This window comes from Lepisma saccharinum, chromosome 21 (assembly GCF_977018435.1).
Source record: "Lepisma saccharinum chromosome 21, izLepSacc3.1, whole genome shotgun sequence".
Taxonomy (NCBI): Eukaryota; Metazoa; Arthropoda; class Insecta; order Zygentoma; family Lepismatidae; genus Lepisma; species Lepisma saccharinum.
The window spans coordinates 242,837-268,997 of record NC_139249.1 but is presented as its reverse complement, the minus strand read 5'-3'; the positions used below and the strand labels follow the sequence as shown (position 1 = coordinate 268,997).

Here is a 26,161-nt window from a genome sequence, read left to right as displayed (position 1 = left end):
CTTCCTCACCTCATGAGGGGGCTCTTTACCCCAGATACGCACGATGTTTGAAACTGTCTCTGCACTGTTTTTTGTGACCTGCTCTCGTGAAACCACAGGACACACTCAGCCTTTTTCTGATTTGTGTACATTTCCGGTTTGCTGGACTCTGGCACTGCTACACTACTGCAACGGTACAGAAATCTGAAACAAAAAAAAAACTTGAATAGTTTCCGAACATTTTGGTACTATTTTTTCATGTCTATGTTGCATATAGCGGATACAGTTAATTTTTGTTTTCATACAAAGACTTCTCGGACACCCGGTATATGGGAGATCTGTTTTGCGCTCAAAAGTCGGTAATATTTTGCTATTATGGTTGACGAAACTTGTGACATATCCATCCGCGAACAATTGACATTTTGGATTCGAACTGTAAATGAAAATTTTAATATTTTTGAGGAATTCATGGGCTTTTACGATATTCCGAACACTGAGGCCAAAACTTAAAAAAGGGAGGGAGGGAGTCATTCATTAATGTATTTCAGTGATCAGAGCCCCCAAATAATTTTGACAAGTCGGCGCCCCAGGCACTAGTGTCGGTGTCAGGGTTTTGTTTACAGAAGTTTTGCACATGGCGTCCAGAGGAAGACGTTATTTCTCGTTGTCATCACATTCTAAGAGCAGTTAAGGCACATTCATCTTGTGCATGCGGCTTCAAGTCGCTCTCTGTTCAAATTATAATGTACTTTCCGAACTAGTGCAATTTGAAGCCATCATGCACGCGCATTGTTTCCAATGTTATTCGTTGAATAAACAAAGCTCCCGGTCTGTGCGTTTCGTGCGAGAAAGAACTTCACGTATCGCACGACAATCGAGTGGAGGAAAGCCACGACAAACTTCACAATCTTCACGCGAGGACTAAATGAACGGACATTGGCCTCAACTAGTTGAACGCGTTAAAGTCATGAGACTTTTGGAACGCGCTAAAAAAACTAACTAACTAACTCTCTTGCCTTCTTAAACCCGAAGGTTCATGGCTGCAGCAACACAGGCCTTCCATCTGCCCCTATCTTGAGCAAGATCCATATACTCTTTTCCATCCCTACAGATTTCCTTTAGATCTATCTCAACGTTGTCCCTCCATCTTCGTCTTGGCCTTCCTATAGGTCTCCTACCATCAGGTTTCCCAACAAGAATCCTGTAAACTCGTCTTTCGTCTCCCATTCGTGCCACATGGCCTGCCCACCTAAGTCTTCTTGATTTAATTATTCTAATAATATCTGGACATGAATACAAATTCTTCTCCACTCACCTGTCTCCTCATCCCTTTTAGGTCCAAATATTTTGGAACGCGCCCATAGTGTAAATTACAAGTTGTTATCCCAGCACAATTTTTCGCAATAATTTTCAACACGTGTTTTTATTGGGACTGACCGCCAAAAAAAGGTTGATATTTGGTGATTTTCTATCATTAAGAGAAAACAGAGTTAAAAGTGTCAATATTCATTTATGAATATTATGAACTCAAGCTGAGTACTTGAAACTGTCAGAAATAGTCACCTCAACTTAATGGAAAGTAAATGAAAATTTGAGGCTGGGCCAGGAATCATGGCTTTTGCTTCTAGGTTATAATAATGCTCCAACTGGCACAAAATTAAAAAGTAAAGTGACTTCACAGCAGGAAAAAAGGTTCTCATAGGGTGGAACCCGGGGGAGTTGATAAACTGGTCCATATTTTTCAGTACCAGCCATCCAAGATTTGTGTGTGTGCATATGTGCATGCATAACAAGATATCACCAGAATAAAGGCAACTTTAAGAATACTAATTGTATTATTTTGTAATATACAAGAGTGGACATGCAAACTGTTATCAAGATGGCAACAATATACCCAACACCATGGTGAACAATCAGAGCTGAACTCAAGGAAAGAATATGATGTGCTTAAAGAAAACAAGAGAAGGTATCTAAAAAGATCAAGAGAAGAATGGAAAAGTACGCTGAGTCCCAAGTACATCATGGAACTAGGGCTGAGCCGATGTATCAGTATCGGAAAGTATCGGTTGGAATATATTTACCGATACCCGCCGATATTTTCCCGGCGTTTTGGTCTTTCACGAACTCCGCGACACTTTGGCGGAGTTTAATTATCCTAGATATTACGCAATCTTCGAAGTTAAAATTATTTTTCACTATTGTGTGAAAACACTGAATTTTGTGATAACATAACATGTAATTTAATATTCTGATGTAGTTATTGAAGATTTTAAAGGAAGAGTCTTGGTATATTGATGCACATACCAGTAATTTGCGTCTAACTTTAGATTATCTTTATTCAATATTTTGAACAACTTGTAATTGTTAAAATTTTTAAGCATCAGTATCGGCATCAGCTCAAAAGTGGTATCGGCTCGGCTATAAAGCCCGACCGGCCAAGGAACAAACTTCAGAAAACCCAGACTTTCTGCCTCCAGTTGTGGGAGTTTCAAGGGGGTGGGGAAGCGATGTTGCTACACGCCTGATCTTTGTCCAGTCGTACGCAAGACCTTTTGCTGTCGATCAACATGCCCCTTCGCTCGCGTTTCAGGGAGACTCATTCGCGGCAACCATCACGCTTCTCCTTGCTTGACTTTGTCGAGAGCGCCACCTGTTTAGAAAACGACTCGGAACGAAAAACGCAGAATACCACGAGAATTTCCAGTGGTTCATGTCAGTGGCGGCTGGCAGCTAGTATGATGGGTAGTGCCAACGTGATCAAGAAATGGAATAAATTTTCGCTAGCATAAGTCATAGAAATCTAATGAAAGAGGTAATTTTAATGGAACTTTGTTTACTAAAATTGCAGACAAAAATTCAGAGTTCCTAAGATTCGTTTATTTTACTTCGCATTTGTACTACTTTTGGCTGATCGCGAAGATAAGGATGAGTGAACACTCACAAAGAACACCGATGTCCAGGCCGAGACTCGAACCCGCGATCCCTGGCGTCGTAGCATGCTGTGCACGGGAGTCGGCCAGAGTTTCTAGGAAATAAATGCGACTATTAAAATTTCGACGCCTGTCACCTTTACCAATTTTATTTCTTAAAAAAAAAATAGAATTGATGTCTAAATCTGGTGTGGGACGGCCAAGTTGTTTAACTTTTAATTTAATATCATATACTACCTTGGAAAACGGTGTATGTAATAATGCTTTAATCTGACTCATCTTCACTGACTACCCTTTCTTTCACACACCATCGGACACTTTCCCTTCACTAAAAAGAAAAACACTGGACAATTAGACACACCGAGTCGATCACGGTATTCTCGCCTTGCTTTGTTTATAATTTGCAACCCCAGCACGGCAGACAGTACATCAACAATCGGTGTTACTAACAACTGAAATATGATTGTCTGCTAAATGAACTGTGGATCTACAATTATTAAAATTCAATGCAAGAAATTAAATTATATCTCCAAATGAAATTCTTATACTGATAGATTTTCCGCGTGATTTTTTACAAATATTAACGTAAAAAATCCCCTGATGATGCGAATTCCCTTTGATATTTAGACAATTCTTTTTTACAGAAAATGTCTTCCATATTGTCAACGTCAGTTGCAACACGTGAGTGTCTGTGTGCCCGAGAGCAAGGGATATATTTTTCTTAAGGAAGAAATCGATAACAAAAAAGTCTGGATGGCTGTTTAGACGCATCTAACTAAATGGTTATATAAATTTCGGGAAGATATTACGTTCGTTCTTGCCAAGTAGGCAGGAAAGTATCTTTCTCGCGAATTACTTATCCAACGAGTATAACAAATCGTTCAGGATTAGTCACTTCTCTGTGAAGTTTGCAAATATGTCAACACAATGCGAAAGCTCTCGCTTCGTGCCAGAAGAAAATGGGCACGGCTGGTTGTCTTATGGCAGTGCTTACGGCTACCACCTCCTTCACCGTTTCCTGCGGAGACTTTTTTCATGCCTCTGCGCACAGGCCAGACTATGCTGGGCCAGAGCAAGTGAGAGAACAGCTGGGGATGCGACGCAGGAATTGAGACGGCCGTAAGCTGGAACGATTACGAGATTCGAATCTCCTTGTTCGTAAATGTATTAATTTGACTATATTTTGGCTAAACAAGTGCTTTTTCTTTTTCTGGGGGTAGAGCCATGGCACGGCGGCTCTCCCCTTACAGCCGCCGCTGGTTCATGTGATCCTCCCTGGCTTTCAACAGAAAAGACAAAAAAATAGGATTTTGATGTTCGTTCTTCCGCCGAACAGGCTTTAGTTTTTATGCTTTATCGAAGGTTCTTTCCCACCCACGCCTCTTCCTAGCAGAGAAACCAGTCGGCCAGCGAGTGGAGAACCGAGCATAACATGCAGTTTCCCTTTTTTCCAGGCGAACCCGGCGGACGTCATCCACTACGACGACGAAATGTACGAGGACGGTCTCAAGAGTTCGTGGGCCAGCCTCCGCTTCCGCCTGCAGCCGGATCACTTCAGAGGCGGAAAGGTGAAGCTGCGGTGCGTCGCTCGGATGTCCTCCGGGCCGCAGTTCGAGCAGCTGGAGCCGGTGGCATACCACCAGGGGGACAGCCCCATGAACGGCCCCCCCAGCATGGAGGCCCTGCTCTTTGGTAACTTGTTTTTTTAGAAGTACGACTTTTGGGGGACAAGATTGACAAGGTTTATACTTTGCTTACTCAATTCTCTAGTTGACATGGTCTACCTCTTGGTCTATTGTGTTCTAATGAATCAAACCTACAAAGTTTGAAATTTAAAAGGGGAGTGAAAGGGGAAAAACAAAAAACATGAGAATTTGTAGTAAAAATCTAGTAGTGGAAATCCACTTTATGCACAGTAGGCTAATCGGGTCTGATCCTACATTTTACATAGGGGTGCGAGACACTATGTAGCTCAACCGGGACGCCTTGATTACAAAACGACAGGGTTACAACTATGTCACCAAAAGAAGAGTAAGAAAGAAAGACATATTTCAGTATTGAGAAGGGAAGGCGAAAGTTTTGAAAATTAAAACAAAATGCGACGAAGGCGATTCAAATAAAATAAAGAACGAAGAAAAAGAAAACATTTTTTCTTAATTCTAGTGGTCCGAGCTCTTTCAAAGCTTTAAAGTTCGTTTTCACAATGCTAGATTAATGGTGTCTGAACCTACAGTTTAAAGTGGGATTCGAACCACTATGTGCCTCCATCGGGTATGAGACTCGGGGCTCATTAATTACAAGACGTTGACGTTACCATTATTCCATCGCAGAGGTCCCCTTACTTAAGCAAACACGAAACAGCTTTAACGGTGGGTGTGGTTGCGAAAATAATGTTTTTGTTTAATCCAGGAGGTCAAGGAAACCCTGTTCAGTAAGCGCTCTGAAGATAGATATCTGTGCATAAGTTAAATTTTTAATTCACCGAGACTAAGCAAATTTCTCAAATGTAATTTGTATAATATTGTTCCAGTGTTGGAATATTTTTTTCTTTCTTCTAAAGTTCACTAATATAACAGCACAGAAACATAGAAATTCTAATAAAATATCGTGTAGCATTGACGTGTCAATAAGTCAGATGGTAAAAGTGAGTCTAATGTCAAGAAAGAATGATTTCACTTACCTTTGTTAAATCCTTTTCAGTTACAAAATCCGGTGACGTGGCCATCTCAGTTTCCCCATGGACCACTCTGATGTTAGCTGCGAGCTTCTATCTTCTGATATCCTGAAGACAATGATAAAACGGACACGATAAAAAAAAAGCAACAATCTCGGAGAGGAACTAACCGCTACTGGTGCTACACCTGGTGACAATTCCTTAGAAGATCAATTCCTTTTTTTATGTGCCTGTTATCTATTTAAATTAATAAATCTTTACGAAAAAAATACTGTTGGACTTCCTATCCACAGTGCGTGCGTATGCATGTTACATCAAGAGTGTAAGAAGTGAACACAAGTGATGTTGGCCCTGTTATTGCATTGTTATGGACAGGGATTTTTCTTATGTTGTGACAACAGTCTGGAACGACCTAACGTTGGAATCAAGTGTTAAGTGTAAATATTCAAATTCCCCCCGACCCTCTCGAATTTCTTGTGAATTTCAATCAGAATTGTTATGATGAGCACTTTAATTTGCTTCACTAATTTTGGACAAGCAACAGTTGCTTCAAAGCTAGAACCTGAGTGAAACACATTTTTATAGCTTGTTACACCGGTATCTTTTTACAGCACAGATAACCTTATTTTGAACTTCATTTCTCTGCTTTGTACTTGATAAATGCACTAGCTCTTAGGGATGGACCGATAAGATCAATACGAAACAAAAACAAGAATTATGATCAATGATAGAGTTACGATTTGATGTAAAGTTAATATCGTTTACTGGAGAACTTGGATGATGTAAAGACTGCACACAATTTGCAGAAACGTCACTAACAAATTTCTACATGCATTTACAAATATATTGTTTCTTATACATCGGTCATGTATTCTGAATTTTACCCCGATCGTTACTCTGATTATGATCATGCATTTTTTTAAAAAAGAATTGAAGGAAAGAATGAGCTTTTAATCGTGGAAATTTTCACAGTAACTCAAACCAGCAGGTAGTGATGTAAAAATAGAGATGCAAACATTATTGAAATATACAGTGCATCTCTGTAACATAAAGAACTTACTTTCACACGGTCCGCCTACAAGTCTTGTACTCGCTGCTCTTCTTCACGAGATGCGCGCGCACCTTGCGGATTATGTCCAAACTATACACTTGCACTGTCTGTACAGCGCAACATCTCCCTGTGAGGTAAAATCAAGAGGCAGTACCAGTTTTGCAAGCTACACTACAATTTGTCGCTTCCAGAAGTTGAAATGTGTAGTGTTAGACAGTTAAGAAAGCAGTATTTTTGTGTATGCGTTTAATTATTTATTATCGACACAGTTACTTCATTTGAAACTTCAGTGTTCCATGAGCTGCAGAATATTTTCACACGATCTGCTTGCAGCCGTCGCCCCTATGTGGCCACTGGACTCGTCCGGTTAGCGCATGCGCACTTGCGTCGATGGTCACGACTAAGCCAGGTGGGCGGTTGTTGACTAGACAAACAATGGAACTGTTTGAACAAGAATTTTTGTTTTTATACTTATTATAAGCACTAATACAAAATTGTGACGTTACTAGAGTCTGTCAACAATGTCATTTTTACCGATAAATCGATACCCACTGCAAGTCGATTAATCGGTCCCATCCCTAATTATAAAATTTTCATATTCCAAAGTCGACAAGCTCCATTGTACAGTACAATTTATCCAAATCCATAATTTAGTACACGAAAGAAACTATGCTTCAACTTGATCTAGAGGATCGTATCCTCTGTGTTTAGTGATAGGCGATTAATTATATTTATATATGACTGACACAATAAAAAAGAAATAATGCACTAACCTAGCCTACTGTGACGTTCTGTAACACAATGAAGCTTGTAAAGAGGAGTTGTGAAACGTTTATATTGTCTGTAAAAACAACGATAATTTTGGTTACTGATATATTTTCATGTCACGATCAACTTTTATAAAATAAATTCATGAAAAGATTGTCAGGTATGGAAATAGCTTGAATTGCAAGTCTACAAAATTAAGTGGTTTCTTACTTACGCAATTCTTAACAAATTGTATGACTTTGACTATCTTGCTTGAAGCACTTTTAACACATTGCTGCGATTTTTCCGCATGTATCACTCACTCTAAATGGTCACCATTTCAGGACTCAACATTGTGTACTGATTTCATTGCAACGTGATTTCAATAAACTGCTAGTTGAAGTTTTATCTGTTGTGTGTTATTTCTTTCCTTTAATCACGAGACAACTTTGGTTTCAGGATTCATTTACATGTAGTATTGAATATAACGGATGGTTTACTTTTCAGAAAATAACGGTTTACCGTTACCAGTAGAGCGCAGCGTAATTTTTGTAAGGGGATATGACTTCCCTTTGCTCACACAAATTCAGAACTGAGAACATCAAGGAACTCTCGTCATCTACACACATGGCCGTTTGCAAGGAAAGTTAAATAAACATTTTGCACTAATTGTGTCATCAAATAAACAACATATCAAAACACTACATTGGTTGAAAGTTTCTAAAAGTTACATACACAGGCACTCACACAAAAGCCTAACTCTTTTATAGTCAAATATAAAAACAATATTGTTGTGGTAAAAATACTTAATGTATTTTAACTTTATACAAAACAGTAATCTTGCCTGTAGCATTATATAGATGTGAAGCTTGGTCCCTTATTAAAAGAGGAACACAAATTAAGAGTATTTGAAAATAAAATCCTTAGGAAAATATTTGGACCTAAAAGAGATCAGGTGACAGGCCACGTGGTACGAATGGGATAGAATTGAAGAGATTACAGGGTTTTTGTTGGGAAACCTGATGGTAAGAGACCTGTAGGAAGGCCAAGACGAAGCTGGAAGGATAACGCCGAGATGGACCTAAAGGAAATCGGTAAGGATGGAAAAGATTGGATTGATGTTGCCCAGGATAGGGACAGATGGAAGACTTGTGTTGCTGCAACCATAAACCTTCGGGTTTAAGAAGGCTAGAGAGTTAGTTAGTTAGGCCTATATCAAGCTAATATTTATATCTAAATTACTTAACGAGAAAATTTGAAATAGTAATAATTTAATTATAACTATTAAATCCCTACCATCCTTAAGTTGCAGTAAATTGAATTCACTGCCTTGACGACTGTACGTAGCGTCCGTATTTGCCCAGCGCCGAAAAGAGGGAAACAAACAGATAGTCACTTAAACTCTATGTTAGTTCCTGGCGCAGGTAGGAAAGGATTAAAAGTTGCGAATAATAGCCGTGGCTAATTGCGCATGGACGCTGCATTATCCATGTAATTGTTTCGGCGTCGTTTCTAAATCCTGGCTCTCCGAAGCGTCTAATCCCACAGGAAATCATTCTGCGAAACTCTCACTCGACGAGGCTGTTACGAATAGTTAACGGGAACGTTCGCTGTCAAGTGAGGTTTCGTTCACAATCCTCGGTGGCGAATTTGTAAAGGGTGGCGTACGTGAGCAGAAAAGGGGGTCGTTATTCAAGTATCTGATTGTTTCATCGTCTTTTGATTCATAAATTATGCAATAGATTCAACATTCATTGTAACTTTCTTAACTTGCTCACAGATTACCTTAGCGATCGTCAACAACGTGTAGTCCTTCCAGGAACTCTATCTAACTTTCTTCCCGTCCTTTCTGGAGTACCACAGGGCAGTGTTCTAGGACCCCTCTTGTTCATATTATTCGTCGATGACCTTACCGACCATCTCACAGCCGCCTCTAGTAATTACCTTCTTTTCGCAGATGACTGCAAGATTTTCAGAGAAATCTCCACTTCCAACGATGCTCATCTTCTCCAGAATGACATAACAACGTTTTTTTCATAGTGCCTGACATGGGAACTTACTTTAAATCCTGAAAAATGTACTACTCTCACCATCTCTCAAAAAGAACTTGTTAAAGTCATCTTACTCCATCTTTGGCAATAACATCAAAGCAGTATCCTCTCATAAAGACCTAGGCATTGTTTTCGACCAAAAACTCACATTTGAAGAACATATTACAGGCACGACAAAAAAGGCTATGCGTCTCTTAGGTTTACTGTATCGTTTCACCGAAATTAGTGACATCTCAGCCCTCACCTTGTACTTCAAATCATTCATCTCCCCAATAATAGAATACTGCTCTCCCGTCTGGTCCATGGAATGTCCCACTCAGCTCTCCAGAATTGATTCTGTTCTTAACTTTTTCCTGGCTATAGTTCGTTACAGGGTTCCCTCATTACGCAACTTTCCAACACCACATCTCCTGGCCTTTCTAAACCTACAGACTCCCTATCAGCGCCGTTTACTGAACTATTTTAGGTATCTTTACAAAATTGTCAATGGCAAAATCCGTTGCAACACGCTCCTCCAGGAATTCCACTTTCGAGTGCCTATGCGCTCAACACGCAACACAAATCTATTTTACACAAAAAAGCCTAGACTGGAAATTAAAAAAAAGATCGCTCTTCCACAGACTTCCCACTCAATATAACGACCTCCCATCAAGTGCTGATGTATTTTCCACAGAATATGCCTTTCGGTCAACCATCAGAACATATGTTGCTAAATAATATTTAATTGTGCTATCTTGACTTATATTAATATTTTGTCTTATTTTGCTATTTTTATTTTTGTTCTTTTTTGTTATTTTTATTGTTACTGATTTCAGTGTAAAATGGCTACGTGCTGTATCTGAAATTTTCTCAATAAATAAAGAAACAAGGACAAAATAAGGGTTATAACTAGGTATGGAGGATATCGGAAATTTGATATCGCGACATATCGTCGCAGGCGATACCATACGATATTTTTTCCTTATCGTGATACGATTGTATATCGCCAAATATCATGACGAGATATCGCTGACACGATATATATAGCTAAATATCGTGACGATATATTTCCATCACGATATATATCGCCATCACGATACATCGCTAAATATCGTCACGATATATATCGCCGACACGATATATAACACCTAAATATCGTGACGATATATCGTCTAGTTGATATCGACTGGACGATATTTTTTCAATATCGCGATATATCGTCTGAACGATATATCGACTAACGCTAGTCATAACCTCCACCATGTCACTAACAATCGTAATTAATCCAGTAGGTAGAGCATCAGACTGCCACACGAGTGGTTCGACGTCAGTGAGAACGACTCTGATGTTCAACATCCTATTAGTGATATCTGCGGAGTAAAGTCAGCAGGGGGCTGGCGCTGCTCCACTACGGCAGAAATCGAGAATGTGTTGGGTCTCCTTGCCTCCACTCCCTTATGTGCCATTATGGAACGACGCAGGGCAGAAAGATCTGTCTTTTTTTCATCCGAGTCTCACATTATTTCCTGGATTTATCAAAACTTGAATATATTTAATTGAGAGTGAGAGTTCTTGTAGCAGAGCTCGATCAATAACGTCATGAACATGGCCTCCAGACATTTGAGTTAAAAAATGAACGTAACTTATTTATTACCTATTAAAAATAGAATGGATGTCTCCTTCTTTTGGTCACAAAAGAAAAACATGGAATTCTTTTTTTATTCAAATATTTTCTTTCTTTCGCCAAATGTTGTCTTAAAATTAGATGTTTTCCATTTCGAATTATTAACTATTGAATGTACAACTTTACTAAAAATTTGTAACCGGATAAAACAAATCATCATGAAAATGATATGGCACGTAAAGCATTCTGTTTCTAATCTTTCAGCGCCGGAACTTCTGTAATCTTACAAGAACAAGTACTGGAATTTTTCCTCGCATATTCAGAGGGAGGCTGCTTTTCCTAACAGCTAGTCAAAGGTAAGAAGGAACCAATCAAAAATGAAACTTGTGTCTGGAAAATACAGGTAAAGTTTGAAGATTTTGGTCCTGCAATTACAAGAGAAGTAGAGCAATTTCTGCAAAGGTTCTACGTTTGTTGGCTTCAAAGGGTTGTTGAATCTTGGTCGAATACAGCGTTAGTAAATTACGTGCAATTCTCCGTGAAACTTATGCCATCTAGTAGAGAGTGCTGAATTAAGTCATCCGTGCGAGCAACACGAACACGGTCGTTTTCTTCTTTAATGTTTTCTCGTTCTCTAATTTCCGTACATTTTACGCACAAAACGTTGATAATCTGCGACCTGTAGGAGAATTTCACCGCTTACTGTTTCTCCAAATGCATTGCAAGGCTCGAAACGATCCGTCAGGCATCCTAACCGGTCTGACGGTTGAATGCAGCATTTGAAAACCATTCAATCCTGCCTGTTTGTGTTGGGATATCCGGAAAGGTTTACAGAGACCTCCACGAAATTCTCGGCTCCGTTTCTGTACCGACAGAGCTCTCGAATGTCCCCCTCCCCGTCTCCTGCCCCCACACCCTTTCCTCGCCGGCAGAAGTTAGCAAACAGCCGACGGCTCATCTGGTCCGAGGACGAGGCAGGAACTGCGCCGCTCTAAAAAGCAACGGGCCCTCGGTTTGTTTGCGGGATTCCCCTGTGGGAGTCCCTTACTATGTCAATATAATCACCTCATTCTCCGACCACGCCTGTGCAAATTAAGCGTCGCCGACGAGACCGGGACTTGCAGATTAGTGGAAAGACCTCGGGAAGGACAGAATGCGGAAATTTCCAACGGCCGTGGTGGCACGAAGCAGCGCCATCTTTTGCAGCCGAGAGAAGCGGTCAGTTTCTTCGCTTCGTCTCAAGTTTGGGGAACAGCCGAGCGACGCTTGGAAGTTGAAAGTGTCGTATCAACTTCGTTGTGGTAGCATGTACAGTCACGGACACTTGTGGGTTGGAACGATTCCATTGGAAGTTGATGGGATCGTTACAATCCCGAAGTGTCCGTGACTGTACGTTGTTAAGGCGAAGAATGATAGTCTCGCACCAGATGCATTTATTTCAATATCGTCGGAATGCGCACTACTACAGAAAAAGACGAAGCATAAGCTAAGAGAGTATGAATTTCCCCCCATGTTGCAAGTGGAAGCGGTTTTTTAAGTTGATTTAACTAGATACGATCCGTAAAAAATTTGGTGAATAATTATTTATAGACTCCCATGTATTCCTTGTGCAACCTTCAAGTTACGGCTAATGAAATTAAAGTTTCGACTTTTCCTAACACAAACAAAATCTCCAACCTGTCCTGTCCCCGTTCATGTCTTTTTCTACACCACCAGAAGTTCGATATTCCCAAGAGAACAAGTAAAATAATATTCCCATAAGCGTAATGCTAAGTTTTCTCCCCCTCCTACGACCATCCAGCGCACAGACGTCTCTCTCTCCAGCTCGGCGCTGGGAAAGATCGGTGGGGGAGGAGCAGTTTAGAGTCCTCGCGTCTGGCTGGACGTGGAAACTGTTCCTCGTACCCTTAAGCACTTCACAAGTTTAGAGGCTAATAATTGTTGAAGAAAATTGGAAAATAATGTGTTCTCGAACAAAGAATAAAAGAATATCACCTTCATTCACTGCAGAAAATGCAGCATATGTAGCCCATAGCAGTGAATGTTAGTATAAAACAATATTCATATTTCAAGTTGATATAGTTTAACGTTGCATTATTCGTATATGACGACTCGGGTTGCATTTCCTAATGATCCATTCTCCGTACGGCTTCCCATACAGCACACCAAGTTTCAGACATATTTCAGAAATATTACAATCTTTCATTTATGTTTCTAACATTCTGGTTTTGCGTTGACGTTACAGAAAGCATCACATGAAGTCCCAGTTTTGTTTCTGAAACATTGCAATGTTATAGTTTCATTGTCTAGTTTCTGCAACGTCTCATTTTTCTTACATCTCTGAGAAATGTTTCAGAGACATTTCCGCAACGTTGGATTCAGTCATCATGCATGCGTGGCGGCTATCCGGGACATTTTCTGCGGCGGCCATGTTGTTACCTTCAACGCGGGAGACGTGCACATCTTATGAAGAATAATGTTGTTTATTGAGCGGTAAGTTGAATATTATTAATGCAAAAGCGTGTTTAATTGTGTTATACTTATGCACGCTATATATTTAAGCTGTGTTGTGTAACGTGTGTGAAAAAGTGAGTGGAAACAAGGCAGTTCAAGCCAGTGTTTAAAGAAGTATTTTGTTTTGTTTGCTTAATTAAAATATGTGGACGTAAAGAAGCACTGATCTTCTCCACCTCATGAAACGATAATCGCGAGAAATAAGTTGCCTGCGTTGTGTGTAGTGAAAAAGTGAATGGTCGAGACGCAAAGTATTTCCCTGCATGTTTTTACTGTTAAAAATAGATATATAGTAAAAGCTAGCTTTTCCAATATTTCCAGCCATCAATCACCACATGGGTAATTTTTTGTGTTACAAAACTTAATTCCTAATTATATTTCTCTCTTAATCACGTGTTAGGTTACTCACTTATGTTAATCATCTCTCTCTTTCTCTCTCATGTAGTCTTGCCTCCATATACTATATTCATAATTTTTTCGTAATTAGGTAGGTAGAATTATAGATTATTGACAAAAATAAAATAAAAGGTTAAAATGTAATTATGATGCTGCACAATTGCACAAGTTGCAGATGTTGTATTTAACGTGACATGCTAAAAGAAAGATGAAACATTAATTTTTTTCTGCGGAATGCCGAGGAATTTTCTAAAAAAAAGTAGATAGAAACACTAATTTTTACTAATATTAACGATTTGGATGTTACATAACATATTGAGCATTCAATAAAAATCTTTATGCTAGTTCTGAGCAACTAATATGAAGTAAAAGCAATTTTTCTTGCCAAAATTGCATCTGTTTTACGGAATTCTCCGAGCTTACCTTTATAAAAAAACTGAATGGTGCTGACATGAATAATGTAAATTCTTGATGTTGCTTTGCAATTCTCTTCAAGGCTAAGATGTTTATTTTACTTGTGCAAAATATTGTTTTTTTAAATGAAAACTCTGACCAGAATTTATATTATGACATTATTTCCTTTCAGGAAAAAATGAATGTTACTGCACTCCAACAAGAGGTTATAGCGGAGAACCTGCAATGAAATACTTCTTAACAGAACAGAAGCAATTGTATTTTGACAAATTTAGACAAATAAAGAATATATTTTATGAAAAAATATTATTTTTATAATAATTTTTCTTTGAAGTGATGCATGTCCAATTTTTAGAGTTCAATGGTGTCATGGATAGTGTCTGATCACTCGCTGGTGTAAAAAAAGAATTATCAAAGTATGCTTATTTATATTTATTTGGTTCTTTGAATTGATGTTGTAAGTCCACTTAATGCACAAATAGGCTAATCGGGACTGGACCTACAATTCAAAATGGGACCCGTATCACTGCAATGTGCCTCTACCAGAGTTTCGAACCAGAAATCCCTTCATTACAAGGAGCTTAATTCAATTTCTCAGTGTATTTTGAAACTGACCGACCCATCCTAATCACCATAACAACGTTGAAAGTCAAACATGGGTGAAATATAAATGATTAAAAAATAATAGAAATAAGAACATATAATTATAATATATCTTTGAAGTAATAATTCAATGTAAATTGCTCACAAGTAACATTAAGAGAATTAATTTTTCTAACTAGTAACCACAACCTCTGATACACACTGCACATTTAATATTATAGAGAATGTCAAAACTTTTCATTGATTTATAAATTTTTAGTTATTATTCAATTATATTATTCGTATTGTTACTGCCTAAAAATTGCTAAAGTTTAGCTTGTCTCCACTTTGCACTTGTGACTTGATATTTATTACCCAGTTCTGGTTACTGGTTCATTTACTGAATTTATTTTGTGGTCAAAGTGTATCTACATTTCTCCAATTATGTAAGTATATAGGATATTATTACATTCATTTTGAATTTTTATTTGAGATACGTAAAAGGTGAGAATGTCACATAGTAGATTTTTAGTATCCGAAAGTTATATTTGAAGACATGTGCTCAATTTGTGATGTTTGAAATTAATTTGGAATATTACTGTGTAATTCTGAAAGTTCGAACACCATATACGTTGAAAACCATACATGTGGAACATGTATTCTGTCCAGGAAAAATGTTTTTATTCATACAGATACGACATTAGAGTAGAATTTTCAGATGACCGTGCCTCATAGAATCATGAATGAATTTCATACAACATTAAATGCTTCCAGCCTCTCATCTATTAGTAGAGGGGACGGGAGCATTATGCTGATCACATCACTCAAATCCCACCTTCTTTGTGACAGGGTGCAACAAACCACGGAGAGCTTATTATTGCATGTAAAACTTTACACAGATTTGAAGGTAGTTTAGGATTTGGTGGCGAATACGAGTATTTTTGTTTTTTTAGTTGTAACTGTTGTATGGTGTGAATGAATGTGTATTTCGTAGTTTTATGCACTTTTTCCTCCCTCGAGAATAATTGTAGCAATTGAGATACGTGTTCATTTTAGGAGAGGTAAAATAAATATAATTAAATATCATTCCTAATTAGGTATCAAACATTGCGAATTTTATTTTCAGGAAATGATTTACAAATAAATATTGAAATAAAGGGGCTTAACCCCAATAGGCCCCCTTAAATATTTCATTCGTGAATACAGTACTGATTCATTTCAATATAACCGTAACGTAAAATTATATCACTGCAATGTAACTGAAATATCACAAAACCGTACGGAAATGTATCTGTAATGTTACACTGACATGTATCTGTAATGTTACACTGACATGTTTCTGCAATGTTACACTGACATGTTTCTGCAATGTTGCATTGACACGTTTCTGTAATGTTGCACTGACATGTTTCTGTAACATTACGAATGTTATGTTAGATTCGCGGATATTTTTACATTGCTGAAACATACCTGAAACATCACAGTAATGTTTCGCAATGTTGCTGCAATGTTACAATGTTTCACTAGTTACGTATCCGTAACATATCTGAAACCATGTTGTGCTGTATGGGTTTGAAACTTATTTCCCAATATGAACTTCAAATAAACCAGATAAACTTCACAACAATAATCAAAATACGAAAACTGCACTGCTTACTATAAGCCTATCGTAATTACATTATATTGGCATCTATTTAGTCACAAAATACTTATTATGATATTTATTTCGAAAGTCATGAAGCAATGTTCACAATTCGTAATTTAAAAACAATCGCCATTCATCATTACAACACTATAGGTTTTTATCCTGAAGTGCTATAAACAGAACAGTTTATATATTACAGTCAAAATTACTGTTCAGTTCAAAATATTCGTGTGGTTCGGTAAATAAAAAAAAAACAGTATCACAGCCGGAAATTTAGACATGTGCACTATTTATGTCAAACAATAATAATTACAGACATTTTATTCAATAAATAAAATGTCCACCCAGTCATTTTTTTAAAGTTGGATTGTTCGACTTAAAATAAAAAGTGGAACATCTATTGCTCTTCTTTTTCCTACGTCAGTTATCCCCAATTCTGATTGGTAGTTCTATGGACTTAAGGGTGAATTTAAAGAAGGTTTCTAATTCTGTCGGGAACCGAAGACAAGAGAGCTCTCACACGATCTTGAAGTAAGGAAGCTTGAGGTCGTGAGATCAGGAAGTGAAGACGGACCTAAGTGCAGTGTAAGACCTAATTATAACACCATTAAGCCTTGTTTCCATAATTATGAAAAAAATATAAATATGCTGACCAAGGCAGTAATTTATTTTATTAAAAACATAAACTAAACGTAACGTTTCAACCTTCTAGCAAGGTCTTCATCAGACTCTGTATCAAGTACAAAAGTAACAAGATACACAAAAAGGGCATTATATATACACAAACTGACTGACTGGGGGACTGAAGTTAAACAAAGAATGGAAGAAAGTGTTAGAAAGAGTGGAAAGGTCAAGAGAGAAAGAGGAGAGGAGAAGGGACAAAAATGAAGGAAAAAGAGCGTGAGATATTCAATATGAATATCTCTTCACATTCTATATGAAAGTATTTATATTTAGCCTTTTAGGTGAAAGTACAGTTGGAAAGTGAAAGCCACCTGCTAGAAAGTTCCTAACAACTTTCTAATAGTCTGGAGGGAGTAATGTTTGTGTGTATCTTGTTACTTTCGTACTTGATACAGAGTCTGATGAAGACCTTGCTAGAAGGTTGAAACGTTACGTTTAGTTTATGTTTTTAATAAAATAAATTACTGCCTTGGTCAGCATATTTATATGTTTTGTAAGACCTAAGATTGCGGAGCCCCTAAGATTACGCAGTGGTATTTTTCAATAGTTGGCAGCACTGCTGACCCCGCCCATCTGTCGATGAAAGAAGCTCTGAAGGTATCCGTGGGAAGAGCGTTGCTAGCAGGTGTTTAACAAATATTTATAAGGTAAAAATTTACCATCAACAATCTTTGTAATAACTCTGAATATCTAGAAGGCAAGCTTTGTTGCGCCAAGGGGCCATGACCCATCCTAAATTAGGCCGACTCTATCAGAATGCAATAGATAAATTTCGAAATAAAAATAAAATGGAAGTGTCGAGATAATGATGAATATGATGGGAAGCCTTAGAAGAATCGAACCCGGGACCTCAAGTTGCAGAGAACGCTCGCTCTACTAACCTCTGCACCATGCAGATCTGCTGGAAGAAGATATGGAGATTAGATGTTTGGTTTTTGTTATTTAGCGTCGTTTTTCTTCCAGTTTTGGCTAATCGCAACGAGAATGAAATGATGAAATTGATGAAGAAACACTCATGATTAGGGTGACCAGACACACACATTCAAAAAAGAGGACAGAACAGGCGAAAAAGGAGGACAAAGTCATAAAAAAGAGGACGCCGCAAAGAATGGCAACTCATTTGCCATTACTCATAATTTAATCAATATATAAAAATCTTAATGACACTTTGCTTACAGAGAACTTTTAGGTGATCTGTTTCAATAACTTCCTCTTACCTTTAAGCAGAGAAAGCAATCTCCTAAACTGTTATTTAACAAATGACAAAGAATATCTACAATTTGAAGCACATATTTTTTCTCCTTTCTAATTCTTGGGTATTAGAATGAATATCCCCACAAGTGAATACAAATGTAACAAGTAAGATTAGCTTTAACTTATTTCCAAACACCAAATTACAATTTTTAAGTTGTTTACATTGGGTAGAGAAATATGATTTTAATGCCATGAACATTTCTATCACTCTTTCAACAGTAGGTGAAAGTGACAGCCACCTTACACGTTACCTCATATTCCTTTCTTCCTCCATCCTTTAAAAGCTGGATATTTTCTTGCAAGATAATTGTTGAATTTACACTTTCGCTTCTTTATTTCATGAAAATAAATATTACTTAATAATCAAAATTCTCACTACGCGTTTCTGTATCGTGTATATATAACTCGAAAAGGAACTGGCCGATCCCCGTGGCAGAGTGGTTGGCACACCGCGTCACAACGCCAGCGGTCACCGATTCGAGTCCCAGCCTGGGCATGGGTGTTCATCATAGCATCGCTCATATCCATCTTCGCAATTAGCCAAAAGTGACAGAGCGAAGTAAAATAAACCAAATCAATCAAGCAGTCTCAGAGGGTGAAACATCGAGTTAGAACTTAGAATAATTTTAATGACTAGGGAGCCGAATTTTGCCTATTTGCCATTTATATTCCTTTGTACTAAAACATAGGCTTCAATGTTTAAAGTTCGTTTTATGGCGTTTCTAGTACTAAAACGCATTCTTGTAGTGCCTATAAATGCCTATTTCGATTAATCGTGCTCAAAAATCGCTATTCTGCACTTTTTGCATACTTCAGCTTTTTTACGTGCCTTTGGCTTTCCCTAGATTCAAGAATGTAAGGCTTTGTTGATGTTGTACTGACTGAAATCTGGTATTTACCAGATTTGAGGGTCTCAATTGATTGGAACATTATTTCAAAATATTCTTTTTGTTTCAATGGTGCAAATTGTTTTTTCATCATTTGTTCAAATTCGCACAGTAGTTACCACAAGCTGTTTTTGTTAGAATTACTTTTCCCCACAAATGTGAATTTCGATCAAAAGAGTGTTAATTAATATTAATAGTTTGTTATCGTACTTTTATGGATAAACTGAAGTGTTAATACTAGGGGTGTGCGGGACAGATTGTTTTTTGGGTCGGGACGGGAAATTTTTTAAATCCCGACATTCGCGACAGGAAAAATTTACAATTTCTCGAAGCTCTGGAAATTTCGAATTCTACACGTCATTTTCACTTTAAGTGATTATTTTTGCATTGCTGGAATAAAAACTAACAATTTCCGATAAGTTCCAGACACTTACAATGCAGAAAACGTCGAAAATTAACGACTTTTTAAAGTGAACATTCGGTATTTTATTCCCTGACTACTCGGGATCCCGCACACCCCTAAATGATACAGTCTGTGCATTGTAAGAAGAAAATTGAAATAAGTTCACATTCATTGCCTATTTTAATGTCTTTTCTTAGTTTATAGTGCCTTTTTAAGTGCCTATTTCAGAGGTTTTTAGTGCCAATAAATCCGCACCCTATTAATGACTCAGTCGGGAAAGTGATCGTCTTGAGCTCCCAGATGCTAGGTGAGCATTGCTCGAATACTTAACGCACCCCAAGTGATATGCCTTAAACGATGATCGTTATATGTAGAAGCATTCTCTATGCAGAACATTTGCTACGGTCGATGCTATACTCTTTCTAAAAAAGGAGGACATTTACCAATTTCTAAAAAATCCGCCCGGACGCCGGACAGACACCTAAAAAGGAGGACATGTCCGGACAAAAGAGGACGTCTGGTCACCCTACTCATGATGAACATCCAGGTTGGGATTCGAAACTGGGATCCCTGCCGTTGTATTGCGCTGTGCTAACCCCTTCGGCACGGAGAGCTGCATCGTTATTGTAGCTTCACGTCCCAACAATGGAAAAGAGGTTGAATGGAAAATATCTCTCATTTGAGAGGAACAACAAAAACCACGACAAACAACTTTTCAGAGCAGTCAATTCACTGAAAACCTACGTCGTGCCTTGAAACATTGATATATTAATACTTTGTAAAAATATCAGTTCATATTTTCGTCGTTTCATGTTCCCTTTTACCCGTTTAAAACTACCACCAACAATGAGTACTGTTGTGCTATTGTTGACTTGCTTTCCGAGGCCATTAAATACAATAACAAACAAAAAACCCTACTCAAATATATTGAAAATTAACGTCACAGATAATCTGCTTATGCAACAATCAATGATTAATAATGTTTGTTTGTTAGTCGACCAAGCTTAAAGGGAGAGGGAGAAAAAGAAACATGTTGAAATGTAATAAAGCAAGTAGCAGAATTTCCCGCTAGATTGAGCCACTGTTTGTATTGGGGAACTCGCTGGTCGTGCACGTTGTTGTATACAGTGTTAAATGTTAATATGGGCATTAAGCTGGGAAATCCAACAGAGCGTTGTACGTCTCTGTTGCGTGAGCACCGACTTCTGCATTATTGCGTAATCGCATTCGAAATGATTGCTTAGGAATTTATGCGAGGGACAGTGAAAAAGTAACGTTCCCGATTAGCTTCCGACCCCATATACCCTAGTGAGATTTTTCTTTGAATGTAGTTCAGATGTGCATCACTGGGTGGCAGCAGCTACCTGACGAATGGCTCACACATCGTGCGGAGTGCGCCATATGCTCCATTAAGTTTCCGAGTCGGTTTTCCTGTTAGGTGTGAAATTTAATGTCACGTGGAACAACATGGACGTTGAGAGTCAAAGAGGGTCATTGCAATAAGGTCAAATTTCTTACTTTTTCTTCTCATTATTTTATAGTATCCCTTTTCTTTCTTTAAGTTATTTTTCTTTATTATTACTATTATTTCTTTTACTGCCTTTCGTTCACCCAATTTTCTATCTCATTTCCTCCTTTACCCTCTGTGACTCTCTATTCTTGTGTTTTCTTAGTTTTATTTTCTCTGTTTCCAATCTTTTAATATGTTTTCTTTCATTTTTCACTTGCTCTCTCTCTCTCTCTCTCTCTCTCTCTCTCTCTCTCTCTCTCACCATCACTGTTTTTATCCCTCTCCCCTCTCTCTCTTTCTCGCTTTCTTATTTTATTTCTGCTCTTTCTCTTCCTCCTATTATTTCCATCTCTGTCTCAATGTTTTTCAATTTATGTCTCTTTCTTTCTGTTTTCCTCCTCTTCCACCCATCGATGCCTTTATTTCTCCTCTCCTTTCTTGCAACCTCTCTCTCTTTTCTTGTACCGTATTCCTCTTCCTTTCTCTCTCTCCCTCCTATAATTTCCCCATCTGTCTCAGTCTTCCGCCATTTCTCTTTATTTCTTCCACCCGCCCACTTTTGTCTCTTCAGGACGCATTTGATTTTGACTTCTTGGAAACTTTCTGCATGGAGGCCTTGGGGGTGGGGATACTCTCCCCAGCGACGTCACAAGTAACGTGGAAAAGTGGCTTCAAGATCAACATGGGCTTCTTGATTCACGGATCTCTGAAACTCTTATACAAGCTCTCTAAAAACCTCTTGAGTGTGTCTCTAGCATGTCTTATGTTTACTGCAATTATTTACAAAAAAGCAAACGTTATGAGTTAATTAACGTCACTTTCGTGGCGAGATGAACAAGAAACGTTCTGAAGGAAGCAAAAGCAAGAGAGGAGATAAAACAAGAAGAAGATAATGAGAACGATATTACAACAAGAAGGAACATGGCGTATGGGATAAAGGAGAAAGTAGCACAGAAAATGAAAAATAACTAAATGTGGAAAGATTCAAATCAAGAGTGAAGTGAACATCAGTGAGCAAGGAAGGAAGAATTGTGACAGTGCAATAAAAGTAAGGGAAGGAGGAAGTGAGAAAATAGCAGTAACCTTACTGCTTTTACAATTGACTCGTTTCTTCCAAAGGTTAGTAAAAAGTTATAATAATTAAATCAACAAGGCGTTAAGAGTTACACAGATGCAATATTACATGGAGTCGAAACGAAAAAGCTGGGGAAACAAGAGATAGGGAAAAACAATAATAAAAACTTTAATAAAATTAAAGATGATAGCTTAATTTACGACATGAGTTCAGAGCGGCCATTAAAAAAGAAAAAAACGAAACAAGTAAATGTCAGCCTCGACGCCAGAACACGAGGTTTACAACCCTACATGCCCGCCGACTGTCGGATTGACTAATGGTAAATAATAGCTGTAAATCAGGAAGTGGATGCAAAAAGCATTAGCAAGGGGAGGGCTCGCTGGCCATAAATCTTCATTTTCAGTCAAATGAGATTCGCTATAATGCAGTCATTAGCTCAGGTGCTAACACAATGTACAAGGTTCTATTTTTATCTCCGGGCGTAAAAATCGTCCTGCCTTTCGCGGGGAACGTTGCATTATTCTCCCCTCAAAATCATCTAGCGGCGATCCATAAGCAGCACAAATTATGCGGGGAGTTTTTTTTTTTAAGCACGACGATTTTCAGCTGTCAAACCTGGAGTTTTTCCTCGTCCGTTCTTTCGTTTTAGGAGCGAGTTCGAGAAATACTGTGTGGAATATGATTTGTCTTCTTGCCAGGATTCATTTATAAATAAAGAATGATATCTCAAGAGGAGTGATTTGTCGCTGTTCCATAAACGTGGCGTTTTTGTCGATTCTAAACTTGCATCTCAAAAGAACTTAACAATTGTTGATTCTTCACTTGAGTTATCTTCACAGTGTATGTAAGGAAAGACCATGTCTAAAAAGTATAAATGTACACATATCTGAGTTCTATGAATGTATCCTCATTTCTTAAATTCCTTTTCGTAATACAACATAAGTTGCGTACTCCCGAGTTAACGGCTGTTCACTTCTTAGCGTTGAGAACTAAATTACAATATTTAGAATTAACGGTAGGTATATCTGATTATAAATGAATATAAGCAACTTTCATTTGTCATAAGAGCAATATTGTTATTAGCAGGGAAAGAATTTATGTGTATGAAAAAAGTGTTAGATATGTAAATATACATTTAGTTATTTTAATCAATACATGGAATTAAATATAGACTTACGATTGCGAAAATGGCAATTTTCATTACTCAAACTGCTCACTTAGCTAAATAAAATGCATTAGCCTTCACGACGTTCATTGTAATGCAACATTCAAAATGTGTTTCACGTTGAGAAACGTGAATCTCCTACTTTTGTTCCTGAATAGGACTAAAACTGTGTTCAATATCGCATTAAGGAATGGGAGTGTATTTAAAATATACAATGGATTTCACTGCGAAAGCTTCAGCTTGCATTCTCTATGGTAAAATAACAAATGCTTTGTCAATTGTCAAGATTAAAAATAAACAGAGAGTACAAATTAGCAGAATACAGATGAATGGAAAACTTCTTGTGTTAAATACAGGAAGGGAAATGTAGTGATATCAATATGGAATACTGTATATGTCGGAAAATGTTAAAAGATATAGAAATTATATGTAAAAATAACGAAAATATGCGCTGAAGCTAATGTAAAACAGAAAATAAAAATGACATTTTTCGAGCTTAACAATCGCAAAGATAATACAAATAACATTGATTTTAGCACCATGTGAAGATATGCATATAAATGCGTTCCCTGTTTATTAGATTATTGTGCGATGGCACGTGTTGAGCACGTCTAACGGCGGCCCTGCCAACACGCGGTGACTTTTCAGCCTGTTGAGTTGGCAACCCTGATTAATTTTCCTTATTCTTTGGTTATTCTGTTGGGTTTGCTCCTCCGCCGAGTGCAAACAGAGGCATGTCACGGTGTTTGGCCGCCTCCGTCACTCGGCCAACCTGCTTCATAATTGAGAGGTTCTTAGTAGAGTTCCCAGGCTGCAGATATTCCACGCTGTGTGTGTTCTTCGCTGATTATACAACCGCGACACTGCGAAAGGGCGAAGCGCCACGAGGCAACAGACAGGGAAAAGTGTTGCCAACTGACAATATTTGGGTTTATAATGACTACTTATGGGTAGTTGTTTAAAGACTTGTTCTAGTTTGAAAAAATAAGTAATTTCGAGAACGGTTCTTAGCGTATCTCAGCAATGACTTTATTCATTTTTTCTTCTTCTAGAGAACTTTTCTTTTTCTAACTTGTTTAGAACCGAATGCCCGTGCATATCTTATTCGTTGTTGTATAGATCAGTGTTTCTCAAACTGTGGTACGCGTACCCCCAGGGTACATGAACGACTTGAAGGGGGTACCCGATCAGCTCGGAGCCCGACCCCGTGGCCAAGTGGGTAGCACATCGCGCTGCGACGCTAGGGGTTCGAATCCCGTTCAAGCATGGTTGTTTGTAAATGTCCATTCATCAATTTCATCATTTCATCCCTCATCCCCATCTTCGCAAATTAGCCAAGAGGCACAAAACGTGAAGTAAAATAAAAACAAATCAATCAACCGATCAGCTCGGAAGAGAAACTTCGAGAATACCCACACGACAACATTTTTTTGCTGCAGGTGTGTAGAGCAGACTTCGTTGTTTCAGACTTCACAGCTTTAACTTTATTCATGTGTATTGAAATGAAATACTCGTTCGAAATCTATAATAGACTAAATTTGGAGCCGTGTACAACCGACTTCAAGAAACCGTGTCAGGTCATGCAGGCACATCCTTCGCACTAGAAACTCTTAGGATTTACAATAAATACTCCAAATTTTTGCAGGACACTTTGTTTACAAACTTATTTTTGTTCTTTACTTTTTTCAATAACTCTCGAAACATATATGAAAATTAAAGTTTTTTTATATACAGCGTGTATATAACACTTTAAAAAATTTATTGTAGCCAAAAGAGTAGCATTACAAAGTAACAAAGTACATCATTTCAAAGAGTAAACTTGTAAGTTTTTTCTCATTGCAGGTGTTACGTGTAGTTCCATATATCGTCGCTAGGTGGTGTCATAATCAAGATGGCGCTTTCTGGAGCTCTTTGTCTTTAGGATATAACTTTTGCACTAACTGTAGTCTGTACGGTTTCATGTTTAATTTTTTACGCAAAACCCGCCACACAGTCATTGTTGACATTTCCAACTCACGTGAAGCTCTGCGTATAGATTTTCTCGGACTCCTTGTGAAAGCTTCCCTCACTCGCTCAATGTCATTTTCACTCGCACCTGGCCGACCACTTCCCTTCATCACACACAAACACCCAGATTCAACAAACTTTTCATGCTAATTGTAGATTGCCTTCCTGGTTGGTGCTGCTTTCGCCTACTTCGTACTAAATTTTCGTTGGACATCCGTTGCACTCTTTGTTTTGTCAAATTCTGGCACGCAGAAAGCCTTCTCAGCTCCAGAAAGCGCCATCTTGATTATGACACCACCTAGTGACGATATATGGAACTACACGTAACACCTGGATTGAGAAAAAAACTTACAACTTTACTCTTCGAAATGATGTACTTTGTCACTTTGTAATGCTACTCTTTTGGCTACAATATTTTTTTAAAGTGTTCCCGGACTTTTGTTACACGCTGTACTTCTTAGCATACACGTGTTTCATATTTTAATTTTTGTAACTAATCATAAAGATTGTAAATGTAGGAACACCCAATGAAATAATAAACGTAGGATTATAATGTTTATTTGTTTACCATCTTTAAACATACAGCCCGA

The 26,161-nt window shown here is 38.0% G+C and overlaps 1 protein-coding gene across 1 annotated transcript in view; it reads left to right on the top strand.

Moving 5' to 3' along the window:
* The window catches only part of LOC146004077 (cell adhesion molecule 2-like), a 91,938-nt gene extending 85,945 nt beyond the window's left edge, over nt 1–5,993 (top strand). The window contains exons 5-6 of the mRNA XM_083142703.1: nt 4,364–4,601; nt 5,610–5,993. Coding sequence (XP_082998829.1) covers nt 4,364–4,601; nt 5,610–5,695 — 324 coding nt within the window. The 3' untranslated portion in view covers nt 5,696–5,993. The remainder of the gene's footprint in view (nt 1–4,363; nt 4,602–5,609) is intronic.
* Nucleotides 5,994–26,161: the final 20,168 nt, after the last annotated feature.